Raw genomic sequence first — 27,022 nt, forward strand, 5'->3', positions numbered from 1 at the left:
ACACCTTGATCTTGGGACTTCCAACCTCCAGAACAGTGAGAAAATAAATTTCTGTTGTTAAAGCCACCTACTCAGTGGTACTTAGTTATGGCAGTTCTAGCAAACTAAAACACATCCCCAGAAAAAGTCTCAAATGTTATTCTTTTTGATGAGATGGTAAATGGGATCATTTCCTGAATTTCTCTTTCTGACATTTTGTTGTTAGTGTATGGAAATGCAACAGATTTCTGTATATTAATGTTGTATCCTGCAACTTTACTGAATTCATTGATGAGCTCTAGTAGTTTCCTGGTGGCGTCTTTAGGATTTTCTATGTATCGTATCATGGCATCTGCAAACAGTGAGTTTTACTTCTTCCCTTCCAATTTGGATACGATTTATTTGTTTTTCTTCTCTGATTGCTGTGGCTAGGACTTCCAAAACTATGTTGAATGAAAGTGGTGAGAGTGGGCATCCTTGCCTTGTTCCTTAACTTAGTGGAAATGGTTTCAGTTTTTCACCATTGAGAATGATGTTGGCTGTGGATTTGTCATATATGGCCTTTATTATGTTGAGGTAAGTTCCCTCTATGCCTACTTTCTGGAGGGTTTTGATTTTCTGTCTGGATGATCTGTCTATTGATGTAAATGGGGTATTAAACTCCCCCACTACTATTGTATTACTGTCAATTTCTCCTTTTATGCCTGTTATTATTTGCCTTATATATTGAGGTGCTCCTGTGTTGGGTGCATATATATTTACAATTGTTATATCTTCTTCTTGGATTGATCCCTTGATCATTATGTAGTGTCCTTCTTTGTCTCTTGTAACAGTCTTTAAAGACTATTTTTTCTGATATAAGTATTGCTACTCTGGCTTTCTTTTGATTTCCATTTGCGTGGAATACCTTTTTCCAACCCCTCACTTTCAGTCTGTATGTGTCTCTAGATCTGAAGTGAGTCCCTTGTAGGCAGTATATATATGGATCTTGTTTTTGTATCCATTCAGCAAGCCTGTGTCTCTTGGTTGGAGCATTTAGTCCATTTACATTTAAGGTAATTATCGATATGTATGTTCTTATTGCCATTTTGTTAATTGTTTTGTATTTCTTTTTGTATGTCTTTTTTTTTCTTCTTTTGTTCTCTTGTGATTTGCTGCCTATCTTTAGTGTTATGTTTGGATTCCTTTTCCTTTTTTAAGTGTATATCTGTTATAGAGTCTTGGTTTGCAGTTATCATGAGGTTTTGTATAGCAGTCTATATACATTTGTGATTGTTTTAAGTTGCTGATCTCTTAATATCAAATGCTTTTTAAAAACCCTGCATTTGTACTCTCCTCCCCTCATGATTATTGTTCTTGATATCATATTTTACACGTTTCATGTATCCCTTAACTGCTTATTGTGGATACAGATGATTTTACTACTTTTGTCTTCTAATCTCCCTACTAGCTTTGTGTTTGGAGGATTTCCTACATTTACTTAATGTTTGCCTTTAGTGGCAAGCTTTTACATTCTGTAATTTTCTTGTTTCTAGTTGTGGTCTCTTCTCTTTTGCCTAAAGAAGTTTTTCTTTTTTTTTTTTCCTTAAATCAGTATTGTTTTTATTTATTTTATTTTCATTTTTTAACACCTTTATTGGAGTATAATTGCTTTACAATGCTGTGTTAGTCTCTGCTGTATAACAAAATGAATCAGCTATATGCATATGTATATCCCCATATCCCCTCCCTCTTGCGTCTCCCTTCCACCCTCCATATCCCACCCCTCTAGGTGGTCACAAAGCACCGAGCTGATCTCCCTGTGCTATGAGGGTGCTTCCCACTAGCTATCTATTTTACATTTGGTACTGTATATATGTCAATGCTACTCTCTCACTTCATCCCAGCTTACCCTTCCCCCTCCCCATGTCCTCAAGTCCATTCTCTACATCTGCGTCTTTATTCCTGTCCTGCCCCTAGGTTCATCAGAAACTTTTTTTTTTTTAGATTCCATATGTATGTTTTAGCTTACGGTATTTGTTTTTCTCTTTCTGACTTCACTCTGTATGACACACTCTAGGTCCATCCACCTCACTACAAATAATTCAGTTTTGTTTCTTTTTATGGCCAAATAATATTCCATTGTGAATATGTGCCACATCTTCTTTATCCATTCATCTGTCATTGGACACTTAGGTTGCTTCCATGTCCTGGCTATTGTAAATAGTATTACAATGAACATTGTGGGACATGTCTCTTTTTAAATTATGGTTTTCTCAGGGTATATGCCCAAGAGTGGGATTGCTGGGTCATATGGTAGTTCTATTTTTAGTTTTTTAAGGCACCTCCATACTGTTCTCCATAGTGGATGTATCAATTTACATTCCCACCAACAGTGCAAGAGGGTTCCCTTTTCTCCACACCTTCTCCAGCATTTATTGTTTGTAGGTTTTTTGATGATGGCCATTCTGACCAGTGTGAGGTGATACCTCATTGTGGTGTTGATTTTCATTTCCCTAATGATTAGTGATGTTGAGCATCCTTTCATGTGTTTGTTGGCAATCTGTATATCTTCTTTGGAGAAATGTCTGTTTAGATCTTCCTGTCCATTTTTGGATTGGGTTGTCTGTTTTTTTGATATTGAGCTGCATGAGCTGCTTGTATATTTTGGCGATTAATCCTTTTTCAGTTTCTTTGTTTGCAAATATTTTCTCCCATTCTGAGGGTTGTCTTTTTGTCTTGTTTATGGTTTCCTTTGCTGTGCAAAAGCTTTTAAGTTTCATTAGGTCCCATTTGTTTATTTTTGTTTTTATTTCCATTTCTCTAGGAGGTGGGCCAAAAAGGATCTGGCTGTGATTTATGTCATAGAGTGTTCTGCCTATGTTTTCTTCCAAGAGTTTGATAATGTCTGGACTTACATTTAGGTCTTTAATACATTTTGAGTTTATTTTTGTGTACAGTGTTAGGAAGTGTTCTAATTACGTTGTTTTACATGTAGCTGTCCAGTTTTCCCAGCACCACTTATTGAACAGGCTGTCTTTTCTCCATTGTATATTCTTGCCTCGTTTGTCAAAGATAAGGTGGCCATATGTGCATCGGTTTATCTCTGGAGTTTCTATCCTGTTCCATTGATCTATATTTCTGTTTTTGTGCCAGTACCATAGTGTCTTGATTACTGTTTTTCTTTCTCAAGATTGCTTTGGCTATTTGGTGTCTGTGTTTCCATACAAATTGTAAAATTTTTTGCTCTTTTGCTCTAGTTCTGTGAAAAATGCCATTGGTAACTTGATAGGGATTGCATTGAATCTGTAGATTACTTTGGGTAGTATAGTCATTTTCACAATGTTGATTCTTCCAATCCAAGAACATGGTATATCTCTCCATCTGTTTGTATCATCTTTCATTTCTTTCATCAGTGTCTCATAGTTTTCTGAATACACGTCTTCTGTCTACTTAGGAAGGTTTATTCCTAGGTATTTTATTCTTTTTGTTGCAGTCGTAAATGGGAGTGCTTCCTTAATTTCTCTTTCAGATTTTTCATCATTAGTGTATAGGAATGCACGAGATTTCTGTGCATTAAGTTTGTATCCTGTTACTTTACCAAATTCATTGATTAGCTCTAGTGGTTTTCTGGTAGCATCTTTAGGATTCTCTATGTATAGTATCATGTCATCTGCAAACAGTGACAGTTTTACTACTTCTTTTCCAATTTGGATTCCCTTTATTTCTTTTTCTTCTCTGATTGCTGTGGCTAAAAATTCCAAAACTATGTTGAATAATAGCAGTGAGAGTGGGCAACCCTGTCTTCTTCCTGATCTTAGGGGAAATGCTTTCAGTTTTTCACCATTGCGAACGATGTCGGCTGTGGGTTTTTCATATATGGCCTATATTATGTTCAGTTAGGTTCCCTCTATGCCCATTTTCTGGAGAGTTTTTATCATAAATGGGTGTTGAATTTTGTTGAAAGCTTTTTCTGCATCTCTTGAGATTATCATATGGTTTTTATCCTTCAGTTTGTTACTATAGTGTGTCACATTGATTGATTTGCATATTTTGAATAATTCTTGCATCCCTGGGATAAATCCCACTTGATCATGGTGTATGATCCTTTTAAGGTGCTGTTGAATTCTGTTTGCTAGTATTTTGTTGTGGATTTTTGCATCTATGTTCATCAGTGATATTGGTCTGTAGTGTTCTTTTTTTGTGACATCTTTGTCTGGTTTTGATATCAGGGTGATGGTGGCCTCGTAGAATGAGTTTGGGAGTATTCCTCCCTCTGCTATATTTTGGAAGAGTTTGAGGAGGATACGTGTTAGCTCTTCTCTAAATGTTTGATCAAATTCGCCTGTGAAGCCATCTGATCCTGGGCTTTTGTTTGCTGGAAGATTTTTAATCACAGTTTCAGTTTCATTACTTGTGATTGGTCTGTTCATATTTTCTATTTCTTCCTGGTTCGGTCTTGAAAGGTTGTAGTTTTCTAAGAATTTGTCCATTTCTTCCAGGTTGTCCATTTTATTGGCATATAGTTGTTTGTAGTAGTCTCTCATGATCCTTTGTATTTCTGCAGTGCCAGTTGTTACTTCTCCTTTTTCATTTCGAATTCTGTTGATTTGAATCTTCTCCCTTTTTTTCTTGATGAGTCTGGCTAATGGTTTATCAATTTTGTTTAACTTCTCAAAGAACCAGCTTTTAGTTTTATTGATCTTTGCTATTATTTCCTTCATTTCTTTTTCATTTATTTTTGCTCTGATCTTTATGATTCTTTCCTTCTGCTAACTTGGGGTTTTTTTTGTTCTTCTTTCTCTACTTGCTTTAGGTGTAAGATTCGGTTGTTTATTTGAGATGTTTCTTGTTTCTTGAGGTAGGATTGAATTGCTATAAACTTCCCTCTTAGAACTGCTTTTGCTGCATCCCATAGGTTTTGGGGCCTCGTGTTTTCATTGTCATATGTTTCTAGGTATCTTTTGATTTCCTCTTTGATTTCTTCAGTGATATCTTGGTTATTTAGTAGCGTATCGTTTAGCCTCCATGTGTTTCTATTTTTTTACAGTTTTTTTCCTGTAGTTTATATCTAGTCTCATAGTGTTGTGGTCAGAAAAGATACCTGATATGATTTCAGTTTTCTTAAATTTACCAAGTCTTGATTTGTTACCCAAGATATGATCTATCCTGGAGAATGTTCCATGAGCACTTGAGAAGAAAGTGTATTCTGTTGTTTTTGGATGGAATGTCCTATAAATATCAATTAAGTCTATCTGGTCTAATGTGTCTTTTAAAGCTTGTGTTGACTTATTTATTTTCATTTTCTATGATCTGTCCATTGGTGAAAGTGGGGTGTTAAAAGTCCCCTACTATTGTTGTGTTACTGTCGATTTCCCCTTTTATGGCTGTTAGCATTTGCCTTATGTATTGAGGTGCTCCTATGTTGGGTGCATAAATATTTACAGTTGTTATATATTCTTCTTGGATTGATCCCTTGATCATTATGTAGTGTCCTTCTTTGTCTCTTGTAATAGTCTTTATTTTAAAGTCTATTTTGTCTGATATGAGAATTGCTACTCCAGCTTTCTTTTGATTTCCATTTTCATGGAATAGCTTTTTCCATCCCCTCACTTTCAGTCTGTATGTGTCCCTAAGTCTGAAGTGGGTCTCTTGTAGACAGCATATATACGGGTCTTGTTCTTGTATTCAGCCAGTCTGTGTCTTTTGGTTGGGGTATTTAATCCATTTACATTTAAGATGATTATCAATATGTATGTTCCTGTTGCCATTTTCTTAACTGTTTTGGGTTTGTTTTTGTAGGTCTTTTCCTTCTCTTGTGTTTCCTGCCTAGAGAAGTTCTTTTAGCATTTGTTGTAAAGCTGGTTTGGTGGTGCTGAATTCTCTTAACTTTTGCTTGTTTGTAAAATTTTTAATTTCTCTGAATGTGAGTGAGATCCTTGCTGGGTAGAGTAATCTTGGTTGTAGGTTTTTCTCTTTCATCACTTTAAATATGTCCTGCCACTCCCTTCTGGCTTGCAGAGTTTCTGCTGAAAGATCAGCTCTTAACCTTATGAGGTTTCCCTTGTATGTTATTTGTTGCTTTTCCCTTGCTGCTTTTAATATTTTTTCTTTGTATTTAATTTTTGATAGTTTGATTAATATGTGTCTTGGCATGTTTCTTTTGGATTTATCTTGTATGGCACTCTCTGCGCTTCCTGGGCTTGATTGACTATTCCCTTTCCCATGTTAGGGAATTTTTCAACTATAATCTCTTCAAATATTTTTTCAGACCCTTTCTTTTTCTATTCTTCTGGGACCCCTATAATTCAAATGTTGGTGTGTTTAATGTTGTCCCAGAGGTCTCTGAGACTATCCTCAATTCTTTTCATTCTTTTTTCTTTATTCTGCTGTACAGTAGTTATTTCCACTATTTTATCTTCCAGGTGACTTATCCGTTCTTTTGCCTCAGTTATTCTGCTATTGATTCCTTCTAGAGTATTTTTAATTTCATTTATTGTGTTGTTCATATGTTTGCTCTTTAGTTCTTCTAGGTCCTTGTTAAACGTTTCTTGTATTTTCTGCATTCTATTTCCAAGATTTTGGACCATCTTTACTATCATTACTCTGAATTCTTTTTCAGGTAGACTGCCTATTTCCTCTTCATTTGTTTGGTCTGGTGGGTTTTACCTTGCTCCTTTATCTGCTGCATATTTCTCTGTTTTCTCATTTTGTTTAGCTTACTGTGTTTGGGGTCTCCTGTTCGCAGGCTGCAGGTTTGTAGTTCCCGTTACTTTTGGTGTCTTCCCACAGTGGGTGAGGTTGGTTCAGTGGCTTGTGTAGGCTTCCTGGTGGAGGGCACTGGTGCCTGTGTTCTGCTGGTTGGGGCTGTATCTTGTCCTTCTGGTGGGCAGGGCCACATCCAGTGTTGTGTTTTGGCGTGTCTGTGAACTTAGTATGACTTTAGAAAGCCTCTCTGCTAATGGGTGGGGTTGTGTTCCTGTCTTGCTAGTTGTTTGGCATGGGGTATCCAGCACTGGAGCTTGCTGGCCATTGGGTGGAACTGAGTCTTAGTGTTGAGATGAAGATCTCTGGGAGAGCTCTTGCCGATTGATATTACGTGGGACCGGGAGGTTTCTGGTGGTCCAATGTCCTGGACTCGGCCCTCCCTCCTCGGAGTCTCAGGCCTGACACCCAGCCGGAGCACCAAGACCCTGCCAGCCACACGGCTCAGAAGAAAAGGAAGAAAGAAAACAAAAACAAAAACAAAAAAACGAACAGGCAGAACCCTAAGTCAAATGGTAAAAGCAAACCTATACAGACAATCACACAAAGAAGCATACACATACACAATCACAAAAAGAGAAAAAGGAGATTAAAAAAAATATATATATATATATATATAAAGGAAGAGAGCAATCAAACCAATAAACAAATCCACCAGTGATGATAAGCACTAAATACTAAACTACCATAAACCTAAAACCAAAAACAAATTAGACACAGCAAGCCCCAAGTCTACAGTTGCTCCCAAAGTCCACCGCCTCAATTTTGGGAACATTCATTATCTATTCAGGTATTCTTCAGATGCAGGGTTTATCAGGTTGTTTGTGGGGATTTAATCTGCTGCTCCTGAGGCTGCTGGGAGAGATTTCCCTTATTCTTCTTTGTTTGCACAGCTCCCGGGGTTCAACTTTGGTTTTGGCCCGACCTCTGCGTGTAGGCTGCCCTCAGGCATCTGTTACCTGCCCAGACAGGAGGCGGTTAAATCAGCAGCTGATTAGGTCTCTCTTGCTCACTCACGCTTGGGGGAGGGAGGGCTACAGTAGTCATAATTGGAATGTGGGGCGAGCCTGAGGAGGCAGAGGCCGGCACAACATTGCAACAGCCTGAGGCGTGCCATGTGTTCTCCCGGGGAAGTTGTCCCTGGATCATGGCACCCTGGCAGTGGTGGGCTTCACAGGCTCTCAGTGGTGGGGGGGGGAGTGGAGAGTGACCTGTGCTTGCACACAGGTTCTTGGTGGCAGTGGCAGCAGTGTTAGCAGTTCATGCCCGTCTCTGGGGTCCAAGCTGATAGCCACAGCTTGCGCCCATCTCTGGAGCTCGTTTAGGCAGTGCTCTGCCTTCTGTGGGCACACTGGGAAGGAATCCCCTCTTCTCGTGCACACTGAAACAAAGGTCTCTTGCCTCTCTGGCAGGTCCAGACTTTTTCCTGGACTCCCTCCCGGCTAGCTGTGGCGCACTAGCCTCCTTCAGGCTCTGTTCACGCAGCCAACCCCAGTCCTCTCCCTAGGGTCTGACCTCCAAAGCCCAAGCCTCAGCGCCCAGCTCCCACCTGCCCCGGCGGGTGAGCAGACAAGCCTCTCATGTTGGTGAGTGCTGGTCGGCATCGATCCTCTGTGTGGGAATCTCTCCGCTTTGCCCTCCGCACCCCTGTGTCTGTGCTCTTCTTCATGGCTCCGAAGATTCTCCCCCGTCCACCCCCTGTCCCCGCCAGTGAAGGGGCTTCCTAGTGTGTGGAAACTTTTCCTCCTTCACAGCTTCCTCCCAGAGGTGCAGGTCCCATCCCTATTCTTTTGTCTCTGTTTTTTCTTTTTTCTTTTGCCCTACCCAGGTACATGGGGATTTTCTTGCCTTTCGGGAAGTCTGAGGTCTTCTTCCAGCATTCAGTAGGTGTTCTGTAGGAGTTGTTCCACATGTAGCTGTATTTTTAATGTATTTATGGGGAGGAAGGTGATCTCCACGTCTTACTCCTCCTCCATCATGAAGGTCTCCAACCTAAAGAAGTTTCTTTAACAGTTGTCCTAAAGCTTGTTTTGTGGTGCTGAATGCTTTTAGCTTTTGTTTAAGGATTTTGATTTCTCCATCTAATCTGAATCAGAGGCTCGCTGGGTAGAGTATTCTTGGTTGTAGATTTTTCCCTTTCATTGTTTTAAATATATCATGCCACTCCCTTCTGGCATGCAGAACTTCTACTAAAAAAATCAGCTGATAGCCTTATGGGAGTTCCCTTGTACATTATTTAGTGCTTTCCCCTTGCCGCCTTTAGTATTCTCTCTTTATCTTTGATTTTTGTCATTTTGATTACAGTGTGTCTTGGTGTGTTCTTCTTTGGGTTAATCCTGTATGGGATGCTCTGCGCCTCCTGGACTTGGTTGACTGTTTTCTTTCCCAAGTTAGGAAAGTTTTCAGCTACTATCTCTTCAAAGTTTCTTGGGCCCTTTCTCTCTCTCTTCTCCTTCTGGGACCCCTATAATGTGAATATTAGTGCACTTGATGTTGTCCCAGAGGTCTCTTAAACTGTCCTCTTTTCATTCTTTATTCTTTTTTTTGTTCAGCAGCAGTGTTTTCCACTACTCTGTCTTCCAGCTCACTGATCCATTCTTCTGAATCATTTAGTCTACTATTGATTGCTTCTAGTGTATTTTTCATTTCAGTTATTGTATTCTTCATCTCTAGTTGTTCTTCATGCTTTCTAACTCTTTGTTAAAAACTTGTAACTGCTTCCTCTGTGCATCTGTTCTCCTCCCAAGTTCTTTGATCATCTTTACTATCATTACTCTGCACTCCTTCTTGGGTAGATTGCCTACCTCCACTTTACTTAGTTCTTCTTCTGGGGTTTTATTTTGTTCCTTCATCTGGAACGTTTTCCTCTGCCACCTCATTTTGTCTAAGTTGCTTTTTCTATTTTTATGTGTGTGGTAGGTTAGTTATATTTCTCGACCTTGGAGAAGTGGTCCTCTTTAGAAGACGTCCTATGCGTACCAGCTGTGTACTGCCCTCTCATTACCCAAGCTATGTGCTCTAGGGATCTCTTCTAAGAGGTCTATGTTGGTCCTTCTGTTTTGGTAGGCCGACTATGTGGGCATTCTGGTAGCACTGATTGGCCCCTAGTCCAGTTGGTTGCCAGGCCCTGCCTCGTGTAGATGCTGCTGGCTGCTGTTTAGTGGGACCTGGTAATTACTTGGCTGGTTGTGGAATCTTAGGGGCCCCCAGGGCTAGTGCTGTCTTACTGGTGGGCGGAGTCAGAGTCCTAAAGACTCTTGGGCTGTTGCCCACCCTATGGCATGTGAAGCCAGATCCTTGAGTTAGTGCCAGACTACTGGCAGGCAGAGCTTGTTCCTGGAGTCTGGCTGCAGGACCCAGGGATCCTAGAGCTTGTTTCAGATCATTGAGGGGTCAGGGGGACTTAGTTCCTGACACAGTTGCATGTTGGGTATGGGGCCCAGTGTGTCCTAAAGGTTGCATTTTCCTTCTAGTGGGCAGGCCCATGGCCCAGCTAGTCCCAGGGTAGGGTCTGGCCTGCATTGTGGGTTCATAGTTTTCTTTCTCCTGATGTCTGCACCCTGGTGGGTGAGGTTGGCCTAGAGGCTTGTTCGGGCTTCCTGGTGGGAGGGGCCGGTTCCTGTCCCCTGGTGTGTGGGGCTAGTTCTTGGCCCTCTGGTGGGCAGGGCTGTATCTAGGGGCATATCTAGAGGTGGCTGTGGGCTCTTTAGTCTTTAGGCAGCCTGGCTGCTGATGGGTGGGGCTGTGTCCCTTCCCAGTTCATTGTTTGGCCTGAGGCATCCCAGCACTGGCACCTAGAGGCTGTTGGGTGGGGCCAGGATCTTGGTGCTAATGAGCCAAGATGGCAGCCCCTGTGTTCACATGGCTGAATGTTGCCCAGTATGTCTGACACCAGTGTCTATGTCCCCAGATTGAGCCGCAGTCACGCCTCCCCCCGCCCCACCTCTCCAGGAGACTCTCCAAGACCAGCAGGTAGGTCTGGCCCAGGCTCCTATCAAATTACTGCTTTTGCCCTTGGTCCTGGTGTGTGTGATTTTGTGTGTGCCCTTTAAGAGTGAAGTCTCTGTTTCCCCCAGTCCTGTGGAGCTCCTACAATTAAGCCCCATTGGCTTTCAAAGCCATATGCTCTGGCGGCTCCTTTTCCCTGGGCTGGACCCTTGTGTTGGTGAGACGGACGCTCAGAACTCTCACTTCTGTGGGAGAACCTCTGCAATGTAGTTTTTTTCCAGTCTGTGGGTTGCCTGCCCCTGGGAGGTATGGGATTTGATTATATTGCGAGTCTGCACCTCCCACCCATCTTGTTGTGGTTCCTTCTTTATGTTTTTAGTTGTAGAAGATCTCTTCTGGTCACCATCATTATTATTATGATTGTTGTTATGGTGCTGATAACCAAAACTATATGATAGGACCAAAGTGTCCTTGTACTTGTCGGTAATATTGTTTTAGCATCTGTGAATGTGCACATTGCACTATTCTAAAATGGAAGCAATGTTCAGACTGTCCTGAAGTATATTTCATCTTTTCTACATTTTGTATTACTTAAAGGATCACACTTACAAGGCAGCAGCCCATTTAAAAACCGTCCATGGAGGAAAAACAAAATTCCTTTTTATATTAGAACGTTCCACATGCTTTAAATTAGGGTTTATCAGTAGAGCTGAAAGTTTATCCTAATTGTTAATATAGTGTGAAATTAGGTTTGTTTTGAAAAGCAAAAAAAAAATTTTTTTTTCATACTTCTCCCTACATAGAATAGGAAGCTGTTTCCATTTTGGCTCTGATGTAAAGAGAAGAGGAAAGAGGCTGTTTTCTTGCTTTTCTATTTAGAACTGGGTTCCTAGTACAGGAGCAATTCATATCATATCACACTGAGTCACAAGATCTACAAACGTGAACCATCAAAACATGCTTCAGGTTTCACAGGTTATGGGGACATTTAGGAAGTAACATTTTTCACTACTCTTTCAACTCTCTGTATGTTTGAAAATTTCAGAATAAAAAGTTGGGGAAAAACCCAAGAAAAATAAAATAAAAGTAGGGAGGGATGGGGACCATAAGTCCCTTATCTGACTTTTAAGCAACCCACTGTTCTCCAAAATGTTGGAAGTATTATAATCTTACCAAAGACAGCACAGGGTAGGAGCAAGTCAGAATATTCATACGGCAGTTATATTTACACAGCTGTATATTTATAAGGTTGCCCATCAGTGGGCTATCACGGTTCTTAACGTAGAAGACACCAAAAATGATGCTTGTAAAGTTGAAAATAAATCTCTCTTCTCTGGAACCCCATACCCCAATAATCAGGACCCCCTGTTTGGCCGTGTTGTGCCCTCTGACCTTTCCTCTTATGTCAGAGTCCATGTCAGGAGGGGGGTCCTCCTTGGGATTTTCCAAACTGGAACTGAGAGAAGACAGTCCATCTCTGATGGAGAGCTGTGATTTGTGAGGACCAGAAACTTGTTTCCTATCTGTGGTGAAAGTATTTTAAGAGCATAAAGTCAATACATAGAAAACAAAAATAAGAAGCACTCAAAGGACCGAGTGCTAGAAAAAGCCACCAGTTAGAGGCCAGGAAGATGAGAAAGGACTGGCAAAGGTCTGTGTCACAATCACAATTCAATCAGGGAGATGAACATTTTTAGGACTCTCTATTTTGGGTCAAATTACCTTTCTTTACTCCTCGACCTTTCTAGTGAGCTAACTCCTACTTAAAAGCTCCACTTGGGTGTCTTGGAGGCATCTCAAATTTCATGTGTTCAAAACTGAACTCCTGATCTTCCTCTCAAAAACCTGTTCCCTGGCATATTCTCCATTTCAGTTACTGGCAATTTCTTCCTTCCAGTTGCTCAAGTTCAAACATTTGGAGTCATTTTTGATGCCTCTCTTTCTCACATGCTGCATCTAATATCAAGAGATGGCTCATCCTTGCCAGATATGCAGACTCTAACCACTTGTCACCATGTCCACTGATGCCATAGCGCCCAAGCTCCATTGTTTCTTGCCTGGATTACTTGAAGAGCCTCCTAATTTGTCTCCTTGCTTCCCTCTTGCCCTCCTAACCACATGGCTTCTCATCTCACAAGTCAGGTCATAATACTCCTTTCTCTACTTTGGATCCTTCAAATACAGAGTAAAAATCATCATGATGAACTATAAGCCCTCATAGCAATAAAAATTTAAAAAACTAGTTCTTATTCAATCTAACTTACCTAGTCTTCAGCCTTATCTCCTACCTCTCTGCCTACCTCACCGTCCCCTAACCCCATTCTACCCCAGCCACAGTCCCTTTCCTTCACTGATCTCAGACAAGGCAAGCACACCCCTACACTTCTACCTCGGGGATTGGCACTTGCTGTTCCTTCTGCCTCAAATACACATCTGCCAGATGTTAGCATGGTCACCTCCCTCCCTCACTTCCTTCAGGCATATCTCTTCATATCTCACCACACCAGAAGTCTTCTCTGATCATTCTACCTGAAGTAGTACCCTTTCCTCTGCTTTTCCTTATAATACATATCATCAGCTAATACATTATTTATGTCTTCCTCCAACTTAGAATATATGCTCCATAAGGAAATTTTTTGTTCATTGCTTGTCTTAGCACCTAGAACCATGTCTATCACATGGTAGGCAAACAAAAGATGTTTTCTGAACGAACCATTCAGAATCCTTCCAGTACATCTCATGTTTCAATGTCTTTTAGCCAAGCTAGCTTGAATCCATCCTCATACTGGTGTAAAACAGTTCAACTTAAATTTTACCTCACTCACATTTCTTTCACTAAGATGTATCAGATTACATAATGATAGTTCCTTTTTTCCTACATCTTCTTATCTTGTTGCTGACCACTTATTAAGTTCTGAAATATAGCTGCCATTTTAACAATTTTATCAGCAGTTTGGAAAAAGCTCAGTTCTCCTTTGCTACTATATTGTACTATTATAATATTGTGACTACAATAATTTAATAATTTTTTTTCAACTGACTTAATATTTGAAAGTCATGAAACATTCATTTCCCCCCTGAAACTATAGCCTCTGTTCTCAAATGAAATCAGAAATCGAGAGTCCAGGATTCAATTAGGAACAAATTCTGCCACCTTTATCTAAGCTTGTCACTTCTTCCATTTCTCCTTCCTCTATTCAAATTTTAACAATATCAGGGCTTTTTCTAGCACTGGTCCATTGGAAGGTGAGAGAACATGTACATATCAAATCAGTATGTTTACTTGACCATAGTCCTAATCAAGGAGTTGAAGTCTTGGTAGTTCAAGAATGCTGGCTAAAATGGGAGTGAGAAAGTACTGTGAGTTCACTTGCCTGACATCCTTGGTCTCCATCTCTTTTCTAAGGGCCCATGATAATTTTAAGATTTCTCAGCAAACATAGTCAATGAACACCGGCTAATTTTCCGTCAGCAAAGATCTCAAACTCTTTACTATTACAAGTCACCTTTGTTCTTCCTATGATGCCACTCTCCTGACTTTTTAGGGTCCACTTCGTTATGAAATGTTCTGGTGTTTTAATGGACCCACATGAATTTACATTTACCCTTAGGCAATGTCAACTTTCAAAAAACTAAGAATAAACTTGCAAAAAAGAACCAATCCTCATACCACTTTATAGTTTTGATTTTTATTCCTACTTAGCACTAATGTGATTTTAATATGTCACCATGGATTCATTTATTTTAACTTCCACCCATTGACTTAACCTTTTCACATTTAAGACTGGATGTCAAAGAGAAACTTTTAAAATATTTCAAGGGATTGAATATTCTGAAAATTGTAGCTTTAAAAAGCATATTTGTCAGTATTACTTCTGCGTATATATCCACAGGAATTGAAAGCAGAGTATCAAAGAGATATTTGCACATCCGTGTTCACAGCAGCATTATTCACAATAGCCTACAGGTGGAAGCAGCTCAAATGTCCACTGACAGATGAATAAACAAAATGTGGTATACACATACAGTGGAATACTACATAACTTAAAAAAAGGGAGGAAATCCTCTCATATGCTACAACACGGATGAAACTTGAAGACACCATACTAAGTGAAATAAGCCACTCATAAAAAGACAAATACTGTAATAATTCCACTTACATAAAGTCTCTAAGGCAACCAAACTCATAGAAATGGAAAGCAGAATGGCAGTTACCAGGGTCTGGGGGATAGGGAGGAATAAGTTGTTGTTTAATAGGTATATAGTTCTGTAAGATCGGGAAGCCCTGGAGATCTGTTTCATGACAATGTGAATACACTCAACACTACACACGACACTTAAAAATGGTTAAGGTGGTACGTTTTATGATGTGGTTTTACCACACACACCAAAAACGTATTTGCGTCATTTTGCATATAGATTTTTGATGGAGATGGGGTGGGACAGATGTTTATAATGTATATGTAGCATTTACCCCTTATATTGTAATTTCCTTTAAACCACACACACAAAAAATCCTCTAACAAACTTAGCATTTAATAAATATATCAAGTACTGAGCATCTTAAATAATAGTTTATTAGGGAAGAATGACCAAATGTACAGACTGAAGAAAAACTGGCTATTCTGTCCCATATTTTATCTTTGTGATTATCTGATTTATGTCTGTCTTTTCCACTAAGCAGAAAGGTAAGCTCCAGTGTCTGGTTTTATTCACCATTATATCTCCAGGGCCTAGAAAATAGTACATAAATATTTACTGAATGAATGAATACGGTATTAAAACACTTGGAGATGTGGTAACACCCACGTCCATAATCACTGAATTCAAGCGTAATTAGAGATATACCATAAAGGAGGCAGAATCAACTTTCAAAAAACTAATTTTAATCAAAACAAAAATTGTTGATCATTAACAAGTTTATAAAACAGTGATTTAGTTACATAAATAAATTGATATCAGTGTATCAAATCTTAATTACTTTCAACTTCATGAGCATGTTTACATGGGTGATGAAGTACAACCTTTTTTTTTTCTTTTTACCTATTATAATAAATAAAATGGAGCGCATGAAATAGTTCTTCTAAACAAAAATACCTACAAACATACCTCTAGCATGTTCTCTAATGAAGGGAACAAGAGACACTGGACAACTTTTGCACCAAAACATAAAAATTGCTTTAAAAAGCACAAGGTTACAGAACCATCAGCTAAAGTAAAGACACTATACTGTAACCAAAGTTGGTATTTAATAATATAATGAACAGTTTGGTAGTTAGATCTCCAGTTTGGTTATTTTAAAGCATTAAGACAAGGCAAGATAGAAGGCTGCTTTTGTTTTGAGTAATTCTAGAGAAAATAAAATATATTTAAAAAAAAGAAAGAAAACTGAAAAGTAGAACAGTCATACCTACACAACTTTCTGTCCTGCACAAAGTCAAAATACCTATGCAGAATAGATATATAATATATATAATGTTATTTGTGCACAAAGGTTAGCTTATTATTAGCTCACTGCAAAGGCGTAATATATCAGATGTCAATTGTTTTGGAAAACATTTTGCGTTTTGTCAAAAGGATATTTCTTTTAAGTTTTCTAGGCTAGGAGGCACGAACCCCAGTTCCGGCATACTGTATATTCTTAATGCTAAGGCTTGCTGCTCTGGCTGTGTATTTTGTTGTCCTTCTTTATTCTAGTGCCTGTTACAAGCATGTGTGGTGTAGTGGTTGTTGTTGGTGTGTCTTGTGTCTGTGTGTATACATATATATATGTATACATAAGTTGTATAAATATATATACATATGTAATTTCTCCCAAGAGATCTCAGTCAAACCATGCAATCCAAAAGGTGGCTCTGCATAGATGCCCAGCATGAAGTTCACCGCCTGAGCCAACCCTGAAGCAAGGCGCACTTTTAGTCCTTCTGATAGGTTTTCTCTCAGTTTTTTTTTTTTGTTTTTGTTTAAAACCAAGCTACTGCAGCTTCAAGTATTTTGCATTACATAGAATATTTTTTATAAATTAGTTAATGTTATATTTTCAATATTCAGACATATACTATAATATATATACAGTACAATAAATGCTCTCATTCTTTTTTTATTTTTATTTTTTTGATAAATCCCTGAGAATGTATGTTGACAGTCGCTAAGTTTCCACATGCACAAGCATTGTGTGCCATGCTTCTGGACGAACAGCACTGCAAAGCCACGTGGGTCAGCCTTTTAACTACTAGTATTTTCGTTTTGTTGGTTTGTTTAAATATGCTGAAAATGTAAAGATGAGTTACAAAGGAGTAAAGCTGAATCCATTCGAGGTACTTATCACAGGATGGAGGTGTTTTGTTTGGTTTTTAAAGCCATTTCAATTATTTTTTTTTGAGGCTGTGAACGTATACAGAAAACAGGAGAGCTATGTGGACTTTTGCCACTTGACAACATATACTCAGTGTAAACCAAACCTTTTTAACCTCTCTCTCATACAAAACCAAAAAAAAAAAAAAAAAAAGAATAAGAAAAAAAAATAAAAAGAAAAAGGGAAGAAAATTAAAAACACACAAACTTTCACATGACAATTTAGTCTGCAAACGCAATATAACTATACACATATAATACCGGTGTGGCTCTGTTCTTTAAGTTAAAAAGGGTACAAAGGCAGGCTCAAGTAAAAACAAACTGTCCCCCCCATTCCCACCCCCACCCCCATTCATACAAGTTCTATCAATCAACCAAACCTCTCCCGAACCAACATCATCAGTTTCTTTTTGCCTTTGTAGATTTGTTTCAGGTTGTCGATAAACTGTGTAAACTGAATGTGTCCATCATGCGCCATTAAGAAGGTCTCTCGGGCCTTGCTGAGGAACTCTATGAACTCACTATAGTGCCGAGGACTGATGTGTGTGAGCCGTGAGTGTGTCGTGTTGATGTAGGCCCCGATTGTGGCATCCAAGAGTTGCCTCAAGGGGGCTTTGTCCAGTGACATGAGCTTACCAGAGTTCCTCCTTCCGTGAAGTCCCACCATGCCAGGAGTGGTCAGAGTGCATCTGCGCAAAATGTCTGACAGTACCGTTGCACACTTGACACTCTTGACCACCAGAGGTATTATAGCTGCAAGCTCATTTTTACCAAGGGAGTGGCTAAGCGCACAGGCCCACAAAACGTCATTAATGGCTGGGTGCGTGTCCTGATTGTAGCTCAGGTTAAGATGGGTCATGGCCAGGGTGGCCAGCTTGTAGGCCCTCATGGGGTACCCGCGGTGCTCCATGTACCGTGCTATTGTAAAGAGCTGGGTGTAGCTCATGCCAGTTGTAGCAGCGTCGAGAACAATTTGGTACGCCGTCTCAAAAGCTATGTGATCCTTTTCACACAGGGTCAGCGCGGAGAGGGCACAGTTCTGAGGGTCCTTCATAGCGCACTGCAGTGCGAGTGTCCGGGCGCTGCTGGCCAGCTTTTCCTGCTGGTGGCAGTCCAGGTGGAGGCGGACGATGGTGCTGTTGGACATCACGGTGGTTGCAACAATACTTGTGGCTTCAGTGGGAGTAAAAAGCGTAAACCAGCTCTGCATGATGCTGTCCAGGGCGTAAACACCTGCAAGGAGCACAGAGAAGCCCCATTACTGACGAGAGGCTGCCCAGAGGTCTTGCCTTATTTCCACTTTACAATCAATGCTTACATTGTTAACCATCACAGGACATGGGCTAGGTCAGAAAATCCTGTAAGGTAATGTGCCTGGGAGCAACCTTTTAGAATAAGGTTATTATAGATTGCTATTCAGTGAAATGCCTGAAAGGAACATGAACTTCCTGTAATAAAGAACTAATCCTCTCGGTAGCTGGTATTTGCACTGTGCTGCTGCTTGCTTGCCATCTCAGACAATGGCTTTTTGCTAATGAGTTCTAGTTCACTGGGGCCTCCTGTCAGTTACCCACCACAGAATCTGAGTCAGAATAACTACAACCCTCACCAAAATGCAGAGTTTTTATGTGGTCTGTGTGCCTGTGTGTAAGTTTAAAGTACACACAATACAAAGTGATTAAACACACACAGAAGCAGGAAAATGTGACCTGTAGTCAAGAGAAAAGAGTCAACAGAAGCAGACATACAGACGACTCAGATGTTTGAAATGGATGACAAGGTCTTTAAAATAACCATTTTAAGTACACAGATGCAATATGCCTCAGCTGTAGGAAAATCCTAAACGTAGGCCATTTAACGCGCAGGTACTAAATCTAAGAGAAATTAGGCCTATTTCTTGGTGCAGGGGTAGGGAAGTGGTGTGGCAGTTCTTGGACTGGTATTATCTTTGTATTGCTTCACTAAAGCATCACTTCAGTAATATAATTTTTATACTGAGACCAATTTCCCTTTTTCCAAGATAACATACCATTATAGATTAATAAAAGAAAAATGACAAGAAAAAGGCTTTGACAGTATCTGCTGTGTCAATCTTTAGATAAGCACTGAGGTAGCAGTGTCTTCTCAGCAAGAGGTGTGTATCCTTTTCTGATGCAAATAAGAAGACAGTTTAACCCACATTTATTTCCAATAGCCACCATTTTGTTTGTGTTGGCCTTCTCGCCAGGAATGTATGGGTTTTTTAGTTATGATTTATTGCTGCAGAGGGGAAACAGTTGGCTGAAGGGTCTCAGATTGCACTGTATGGGCAACCGGGGATCTTCTTATGGCTACTACAAATTCTCACAAAGCTCACCTAAACCACACCCAGTGGTCATTTCTCTGTTGGATACCATGACAAATGCCCTCAGATGGCGAAGAAAAAACTCCGTGCAACTAGATAACTTTATATTGTTTTCATTAAAGTGACCTGAACCATTAACCCACAGTCTAAAGTTAGTTCCAAAGATGGTTTGCTGCCTACCAAAGATTCACTCTGGAATATGAAACTGTAAACTTGATTATCACAAAAAGTTACTGAAAGCACCTTAAATGTGACAGAACAGCTGAATAAAAAGTGTCTGCTCTCTGACTTATTCCATTTTAAATAGGAGTTGGAGCCCCACAGATGTGACAGGAACAGTGCAAGCGTGTATAACTGAGGGTTGACGGTGGGGTTCGGGGAAGAGAGCCCCTGTAGGTTGCCAGAAGGGGCAGGAGCCTTGGAGAAGTCAAGGTGAAGAAGTGAAAATGTTCCTGTATGTATCTGGAAATAAGTTAATCTGACCGTGAGGCACCCTGGAAGGCTCCTGCCCCTGGTTTTACCTACCCACTTCAGTAGCGCATGTTACCAGCCACCTCACCATCTCCCGCCGCCGCCAGTTTAAGGTTGACAGTGTCATCCGCATAACCTATAAAGACAGGATAACACAATGTTTTGGAAGATTATCCCTAAGTCAATGGAAAAAGAAAAGAATTCCTTCCAAGGTATAAACTACTAGGCAGACTCCCTACCACCAGGAGGACGGAGAGCCTTATTTGGAATAAAGCTGTGCATATGAATTTGGACTTACCCACAGCTCCCCTTGCTGGCCTTGCCCAGCCTGGGAGGCAGGAGGTCTGTGTTCTGCTCCTGGTAGGCCAGCTGACTAGATGTGGCAACCTGGGCAAGTCACTCAATCGACCGCTCCTCTCCTCTGCAAAACCCAAGGGCTGGACTGGACATTAAACACAGTCCACGCCCTCTTCTCCTCTCCAGCGTTAACATGCCATGGTTCTCAAATTTCTGAGCCATGTCATGAATTAATTCTGACTAGAAACCCTCAGTTGGCAAAGAGGCTTTTTTTTTTTTTTAAATAATTGTTTTAGTTACCCCTTCAATCTCTGGTTGTTCCTTCCTGGCGATTAAGAAGATAACCCCAGGTCTATAGAAAGAAATCACCTTTGGCATCATTAGCAATCTAATTTTGTTTTTTACTTTCTAATAGATTCCAAGATAAAATTAACCGTATTGTCCTGCTTCCCTCATTTTTTAAGATTCAGAGCATCTAGGGACATAATACTCCTAAAGCCTTGGAAAGGTCCTATGGGATTCCTTCCTGGGTCCCAGGAAGAATGAGGCAGGGAGCAAGCTCCCAGTAATCTGCCGTTTACCAAAAAAATCTGCCAGAATTCCAAATACCCAGAAAACTCATGTTAATGGTTCTTTCTGCATCATACCTTTAAGAGGAAAATGATAACAAAAATAAGCCAAACAACAAGAATTTATTTTTTAAAAGAAAACTTCTAAAATGTCATTGTATAGCTTAAATGCAATCTCCCATGCCCTCTGCTTGTAGAGTACTGTAAGTGGCAAGTGCATTTTTCTACAATCTAATTCTTTAACCTTATTAATCACTGTAAGGAGAAGCCATAACTAGAAAACCATATTAATCATCTAATTGGGGCATTCTAGTCCCCATACTTTAGAAAATTAGAAGATGACAATTTCTTTCACTGCTTTTTATGGAGGGAAAAACACAAGTGTTAATAGAGATACCCTGAGAAAAGTAGAAATACAAACTTTTCAGTTCCTGGTTTATACAGTAATCTTTTCAGATACTATAAGGAAGCAAACATCTATCTGCATGACTAACTCAAAATATCCTTGGTAATATGTCTAAGCAGGCCTGCTGAAGCTGAAACTGGACCCCGGCCCAATCCCTCTTCCTTTACCCTAATTTTCTCAGGGTTATAAAAAAGGAGTCAGAACTGTCCATCTGTCATGAAAATGCAAACACCAATAAATATCCATACTTCCTCTAAAAATTTAACCCTAACAAATGAATTGTTATTATACATGAGAGCTTTATTTAAGCCATGTATAGCAATAACTCTTCTTCAGTTCATTAAAGGAGAAACAGTGATGTTAAGGCTCTAATACAGAAGAGGATTTTTTATTGAAAGACACAAACAGGGCTTCTAAAGGTACAGTCCTACACATGAGGCAGCAGTCTGGCTCAGGTGGGAGTGACCACAACTGTGAAGTGCAGTGCTCTCCTGAAGCCTAACAGATCTGTGCACCAAAGAGTCATGTACCTGCACTAAAAAATCCAAACAAACAGCAACACCCTAGGATGATGCTTTTATTTAGCAGTCCTTGGTGCCCCAGGAAAAGACCACAGTCACATACCTGCAGGCCCAGCTCCAGAGACACCTTCAAAAGAGTGATGTCTGGCAAACTGTCCATGAGAGTTGCTATTTTAAATGCGTCTTGGGCAAGCTTGAAGATGTGGGATGAGGAGTGAATGTTTTTCTGGATGGATTCTAATACTGTTTCCAGCCTCCGAACGTCGCCTGCAACGAACAAGGGGAAACCAAATCAAAGCAAAGCAAGGCAAAGCAAAACAACAACAACAGAAATCACACAGCCACACACACACACACACACACACACACACACAGGGAGTTAAAAAAGGAACAAAACGAAACACAAAGTACAAGTTAATTTACATGAAATGTCCACGGATGGCACAAATGTTACAACTAAGTGTCCCAAGGTTATTGCATATCTATAAATCCCGGCTTCAGGAAAAAGATACACTGAGACACAGCCTCATGACTAAAAGCGCATGTGAACCAGAACCAACATGAGATAGCAAATAGTTCTCTCAGGTTCCTGCTTTTTTATTTCTGGTGAATATTTCAGGGAGAAAAAATGTAACCCAACTTTTTAATCTGCCTCTGAAGCTCACCCCCCATTTACATGGCATGGTAACTAAACCCAAACTCTGCCAGCAGCAAGTTTAATGATGCAGTTAAATGAGGAAAATGCCGGCTCAAATGAGTAGCACCTGTTTTGCTTCATAAGCTAACATCTAAAGAAAAGGGTCCCTTACAACATAAGCACCACTATTGAGAATTTGATGGAAAACATGACCCTTAAAATAAAAAGGCAAACTAACAAAATAATCATGAGGCCTCAGGACAACCCAGTACCTTTGGCTGCAGTGAGCATAGTGGATGCCAGCTCGCACTGCTGGGACTCTATGTGGCTTAGAGTGAACCAACGAGGGTACCGGTTGGGAACAACGGATGCCATGTGGTGTGGACGGGTGAGGTCTCCCGCTGGAGCAGTGGATTCCAACACTAGCAACCTGTAATGACAAGACAAGGCAGGCGGCTCTTAGTTACCACTTGTCCATCACCCTGGCCACAGGGACTGCCCAGAAGCCAGAGGAGCAGGTAGATGCTGGGAGAGACTGTTCAGGTCCTTGGTGAGGGAAGAGCTGGTACAGCTACGCTTTGCTGTCTGGATGCTAAAGTTACCTCGTTAATTGCCCATCACCTAAACCTAAGAGGTTTCCTTTCTTTAGCATCATTCAGAAAACGGCAACATTCAAGGAAATTAAGACGTGTAACAATGGAGAGGTTTGAAACACAAGTCTTAATGTTTACCTACTGTAAAATTTCTGAATCTTATCACTCATTAAAAAATAAAAATCAAAAGAAACTGATAGTCAAGTGGATATTTAAAACTGAGATTACAACCGTTAGGAATCAGTGTATAGCTGAGACGAATAAGGTTAACTTATTAAAACAAAGTAAGAGGGAAAGTAAAACAAAAATGACTTCTTTCCATATATTCATACTTTCTGCATAATTAGTTCCTTATTATTTCAGAAATTTATAGTTAGAAAATGTTCTATCAATCATATCAGAGATGATGGATGCAAATGATCCAAGTATTTGTCCCTTGACAGTCTTGCATAAATTCAGCATGATTTCTTATTTTAATCAATGTATCTTTATGAATATGTTGACAAATAAAGAACAACTATTGAAACAAAGCACATGCTTGGTGGTCTCTTCCAAATATAAGCACCAAAGAGATTAGTAGAGTAGCTATAACTGCAATAGTTTTTTTACAATCATCAGAACACTGACCTTCACTCAAGTATACCAGTGTTAGGGACTGTGGAGTAAGAGCTGGGGACCAGGAGAAGTTAGCAGGGTCAGGGTGTGACGCTGGGCTGGGGGCCCTACCCAACAGCAATTATTGCTCTGGTAAGCCAAATCCCTCATTCCCTTTTCCTTTTATCTAGGGACAGAGATGTTAGCATTAGATGGTGGCAATTAAGTAGTAAGAATTTTGGTGGGGTTGCTATTTAGCTTTTTAAAAAACCCCAGACTATCCCTATATTCACAGGCAGATCCTTTCAGAGTTGCTGTAGAGCAAACTAGTCAACATCCCTGGAAAGATGAGAAAATGATTGTGAAAACGCCCTTCTTCAGTACCTCCCCTCTCTTTCTAGAAAGACTAAGAAGCAAGTAAGCTACCTGTCTCTTTTCCTTCCCGTTCCCCTGGCTGCCTTGAGATGCTCTAGTAGTTCACACCACCTCCCTCCCATGGCCATCCTTTGGCTGAGGGCGTGTGGCAGGTAAAAGAGAAGAGGTGGAAGACAGTTCCCCTGTGCCCTGCTATTGTCCCCCATGAACAAACTGCCTGGGCAGCAACCAAGGGTAGACACAAATGAGTTTCCGAGTGTTAGAAAAGCAAGCCTCCCCACCTGACAGATACCTTCACATAAGCCAGACCCACAGAGAAACCTTAGCTATTTTACCCTTAAACTTTACAGTAATTGTAGCAATAGCATCTGGTGGCATCATAACATTAGTATCCTTCCCTTTACCACAGGAGCAGAATTGTTAGGATTTGAGTAAGTATAGAGCTGAACATCTGTCTTCATCTGATAACTTCCATTTCAGCTTCCAAAAATGGGAATAGGAATGTACTTATAAAATTGTGCTCTAAAATACAAACCAAGTGGTATAAAGTAATTTGGTGGGGGACTTTTGCTTATGTTAGTTATTAATTTATTTTTTGATATTTTAAAAACAGACAAGAGAGAACTTTTAAGGTTTCTCTGATATGTTAATGAGATTTCATGTTGCCAAGGAAAGCATGTCAAATTAAAGGATGTCAGCCTCAATACACAATGACACACAGGTACACATATACACACACACAAACACACTCTATTGCTGCATAAAAGAGGCCTCCTGCGACTTATAAGCTATACTCATACAGGAAAGGCATTGTTTTTGAATCCATTACACTGGCTGCAGAGTTAGTATCTTCGATGAAAAGTTTCTGCGGAATCAAACTGTTCTCCAGCACCTCAAGCTTTTAGGTGTGTACGTGGTTTGTCTTTAGGTGGCAATAACAGGGTCTAATCAGCAGTTTAACAAAAGTGTGTTAATTAAAGAGTTGCACAACCATGTAAGTGTACTTAGTGCCACTGAACTGTACAGTTAAATATGGTTGAAATGGTATGTTTTATATTATGTGACTTTTACCGCAATAAAAAAAAATTTTTTTAAGTGTGTTAATTAAAAAAAAAGACAAAAGGAAAAAGAAAGGTTGATATTCCTTTCAGGTCCTTAAAGTTTAAAAAAAGGCTGTATATAAGATTGAAAAATTTAATCTTGAGTTCATTAAAAAATATTCAGCTAGAACAAATTCGTGATAAAAATAATTATTTTGTGAACTGACTTTTTAAAAGGAGGGTGAAAACAGAAAGGTCAGCAGCAGAGAATGTGTTCTAATTGTTATTACTGAAAAGGAGGGACTGAGGGGCAGGTGGAAACAAAGCTGAGGCGAACAAATCCTGGAAGACCCCTAAATAGCGATGCCTTCAACACTAGATACCGCTCCCATCTTCTCTCACCCTCCAGTGGAGCACAAAGGGGTTTCGGTGCTAGGATGGCTTTCCTGCGCTACTGATGGAATGTGTAATTACAGCCGGTGTGAAGGGCTCTCTCAATTATTATATTCAGTCAAGTATACGTGTTATTTACCACTGCTTCAAAAATCTAATTTTTTCTAAATAGTTACGTTATTTAGGAAGGTTCAACTGTTGCTGCCTTGTGGTTAAACTTGGCCTGAAGTTGTTCTCTAGTCCCAAATTCTAGCTTCAAGAAAAAGCAGGATAAAGCCACCATGAACGTAAGTGTGACAGCAGACAAGAATAGCATTCTTCCCTTACTTTAAAACAAAAGCCAAACAAGCCAACAAACCACCACCACCACAACCCAAGAAGCTGTTTTTAGTTTTTCTGCTGCCTACAAGAAAAATGAATGAATGAGAAGTCAGTTAACAGCCATTTTTCCCAGTGGGGGATTTGGATTGCCTCTGCCCGGCGGGGCTGTGAATACGTACCGCATTGCTCTCAGTGCAATTTTGTATGCCAATTCAGCATCATGAGGTAGGAGAGAGGTGAAGAGATACTTGGCAAATGTGTGCATTGGAACGCTCTCCCGATGGATTATTTCGCCTAAACCACTATATGGTCCGGCTGTAGGAAGAGAGTATACACATTTTACATTCCTAAAAAAGGAACTAAGACTTCTTGTAAAGTATAGTTTAAATTTTTTATGTAAAGTTATAAACAATGCTAATCTAGTTAAGAATGTAATCTAAGTGACATAGTAGAAACGAATACAATTCTTAGTAAAATGATTCTACAGGGTAGAGTATACGATATCAAATTCACTTCAGGAACAATTCCCTGTGCCACAGCTAAAAGGAGAATCACAGAACTGTGGGGCAGAACTTTTTCACATTATAACTGCTTCAGAGAAATAAACACTCCAAAGCAGGAAACCACACTGAATTTAAGAAAGACCCTATCTCAGTGTGTGATATCTGAGCATCCAGATTTTCAAATACACAGATGACTCTACAGCTTAACTTTGGAACCTGCCCCAGACCCAGTCAGTCTTAGGGGCACAAATAAGCCAGGTTTCCAGAGAAGAGTTCTCTGTTTCAGGGGGAGGGATGGGGAGGATTCTGAACCACAAATCCCAATACAAAGACTTTAAATATTGTTGCTTCTAATAAGCAGAAATAGATATTAATTCTCATAAAGTGATTAATAATAAAAGACCAGAATAATACTCACCGTAGGCAAAAGAAAAAAAAATTAAAGTAACTGATTCTACCACTATTTGGGCTTCAAAAGACCAATTTTAAAAGTAAAATTATATTTAAACTGTCAAAATTCATTTCTTAGTAACTTGTGACAGGCATGGTGGCAGAGCTGACTTCCCCTGTGTGTTCTCCGAATGCTACCCTAAGAAGGACGATACCCACTTTTAAAATAAATTTTGAAAGGAAACCACAGTGGTTAGTTCAACTACTTTCCGCTTAGGTACTGTGAGGTTTAGTTACTGTGAAGTGTTTTATAAGTTAGTTTCCATGTCACCTTTGGGTAACATCGGTTTCATGACTTCTAGAATTATGAATCATGACACTACTGCTCAAAAGACATAATACATTTGTTTTCCATGAGAAAAATGAGTCTGGTGAAGAGTTTAGAATGCAGGAAATGCAGTTCAGAGGAAATGGTGAGAGGAGTTACTGAATTGGGCACTGAGTAGGAGCATGATACATTTTAGATCATTTTAACAGAAGTTG

The 27,022-nt window shown here is 39.9% G+C and overlaps 1 protein-coding gene across 1 annotated transcript in view; it reads right to left on the minus strand.

The window, feature by feature from the left end:
• Window positions 1–15,535: 15,535 nt before the first annotated feature.
• ZSWIM6 (zinc finger SWIM-type containing 6) overlaps window positions 15,536–27,022 on the minus strand; it is a 198,842-nt gene continuing 187,355 nt past the window's right edge. The window contains exons 10-14 of the mRNA XM_082457102.1: window positions 25,766–25,901; window positions 22,543–22,700; window positions 21,737–21,900; window positions 19,895–19,976; window positions 15,536–18,258 (exon numbers count right to left, since the gene is read on the minus strand). Coding sequence (XP_082313228.1) covers window positions 17,396–18,258; window positions 19,895–19,976; window positions 21,737–21,900; window positions 22,543–22,700; window positions 25,766–25,901 — 1,403 coding nt within the window. The 3' untranslated portion in view covers window positions 15,536–17,395. The remainder of the gene's footprint in view (window positions 18,259–19,894; window positions 19,977–21,736; window positions 21,901–22,542; window positions 22,701–25,765; window positions 25,902–27,022) is intronic.

Source organism: Balaenoptera physalus (assembly GCF_965194825.1).
Source record: "Balaenoptera physalus genome assembly, chromosome: 3".
Taxonomy (NCBI): Eukaryota; Metazoa; Chordata; class Mammalia; order Artiodactyla; family Balaenopteridae; genus Balaenoptera; species Balaenoptera physalus.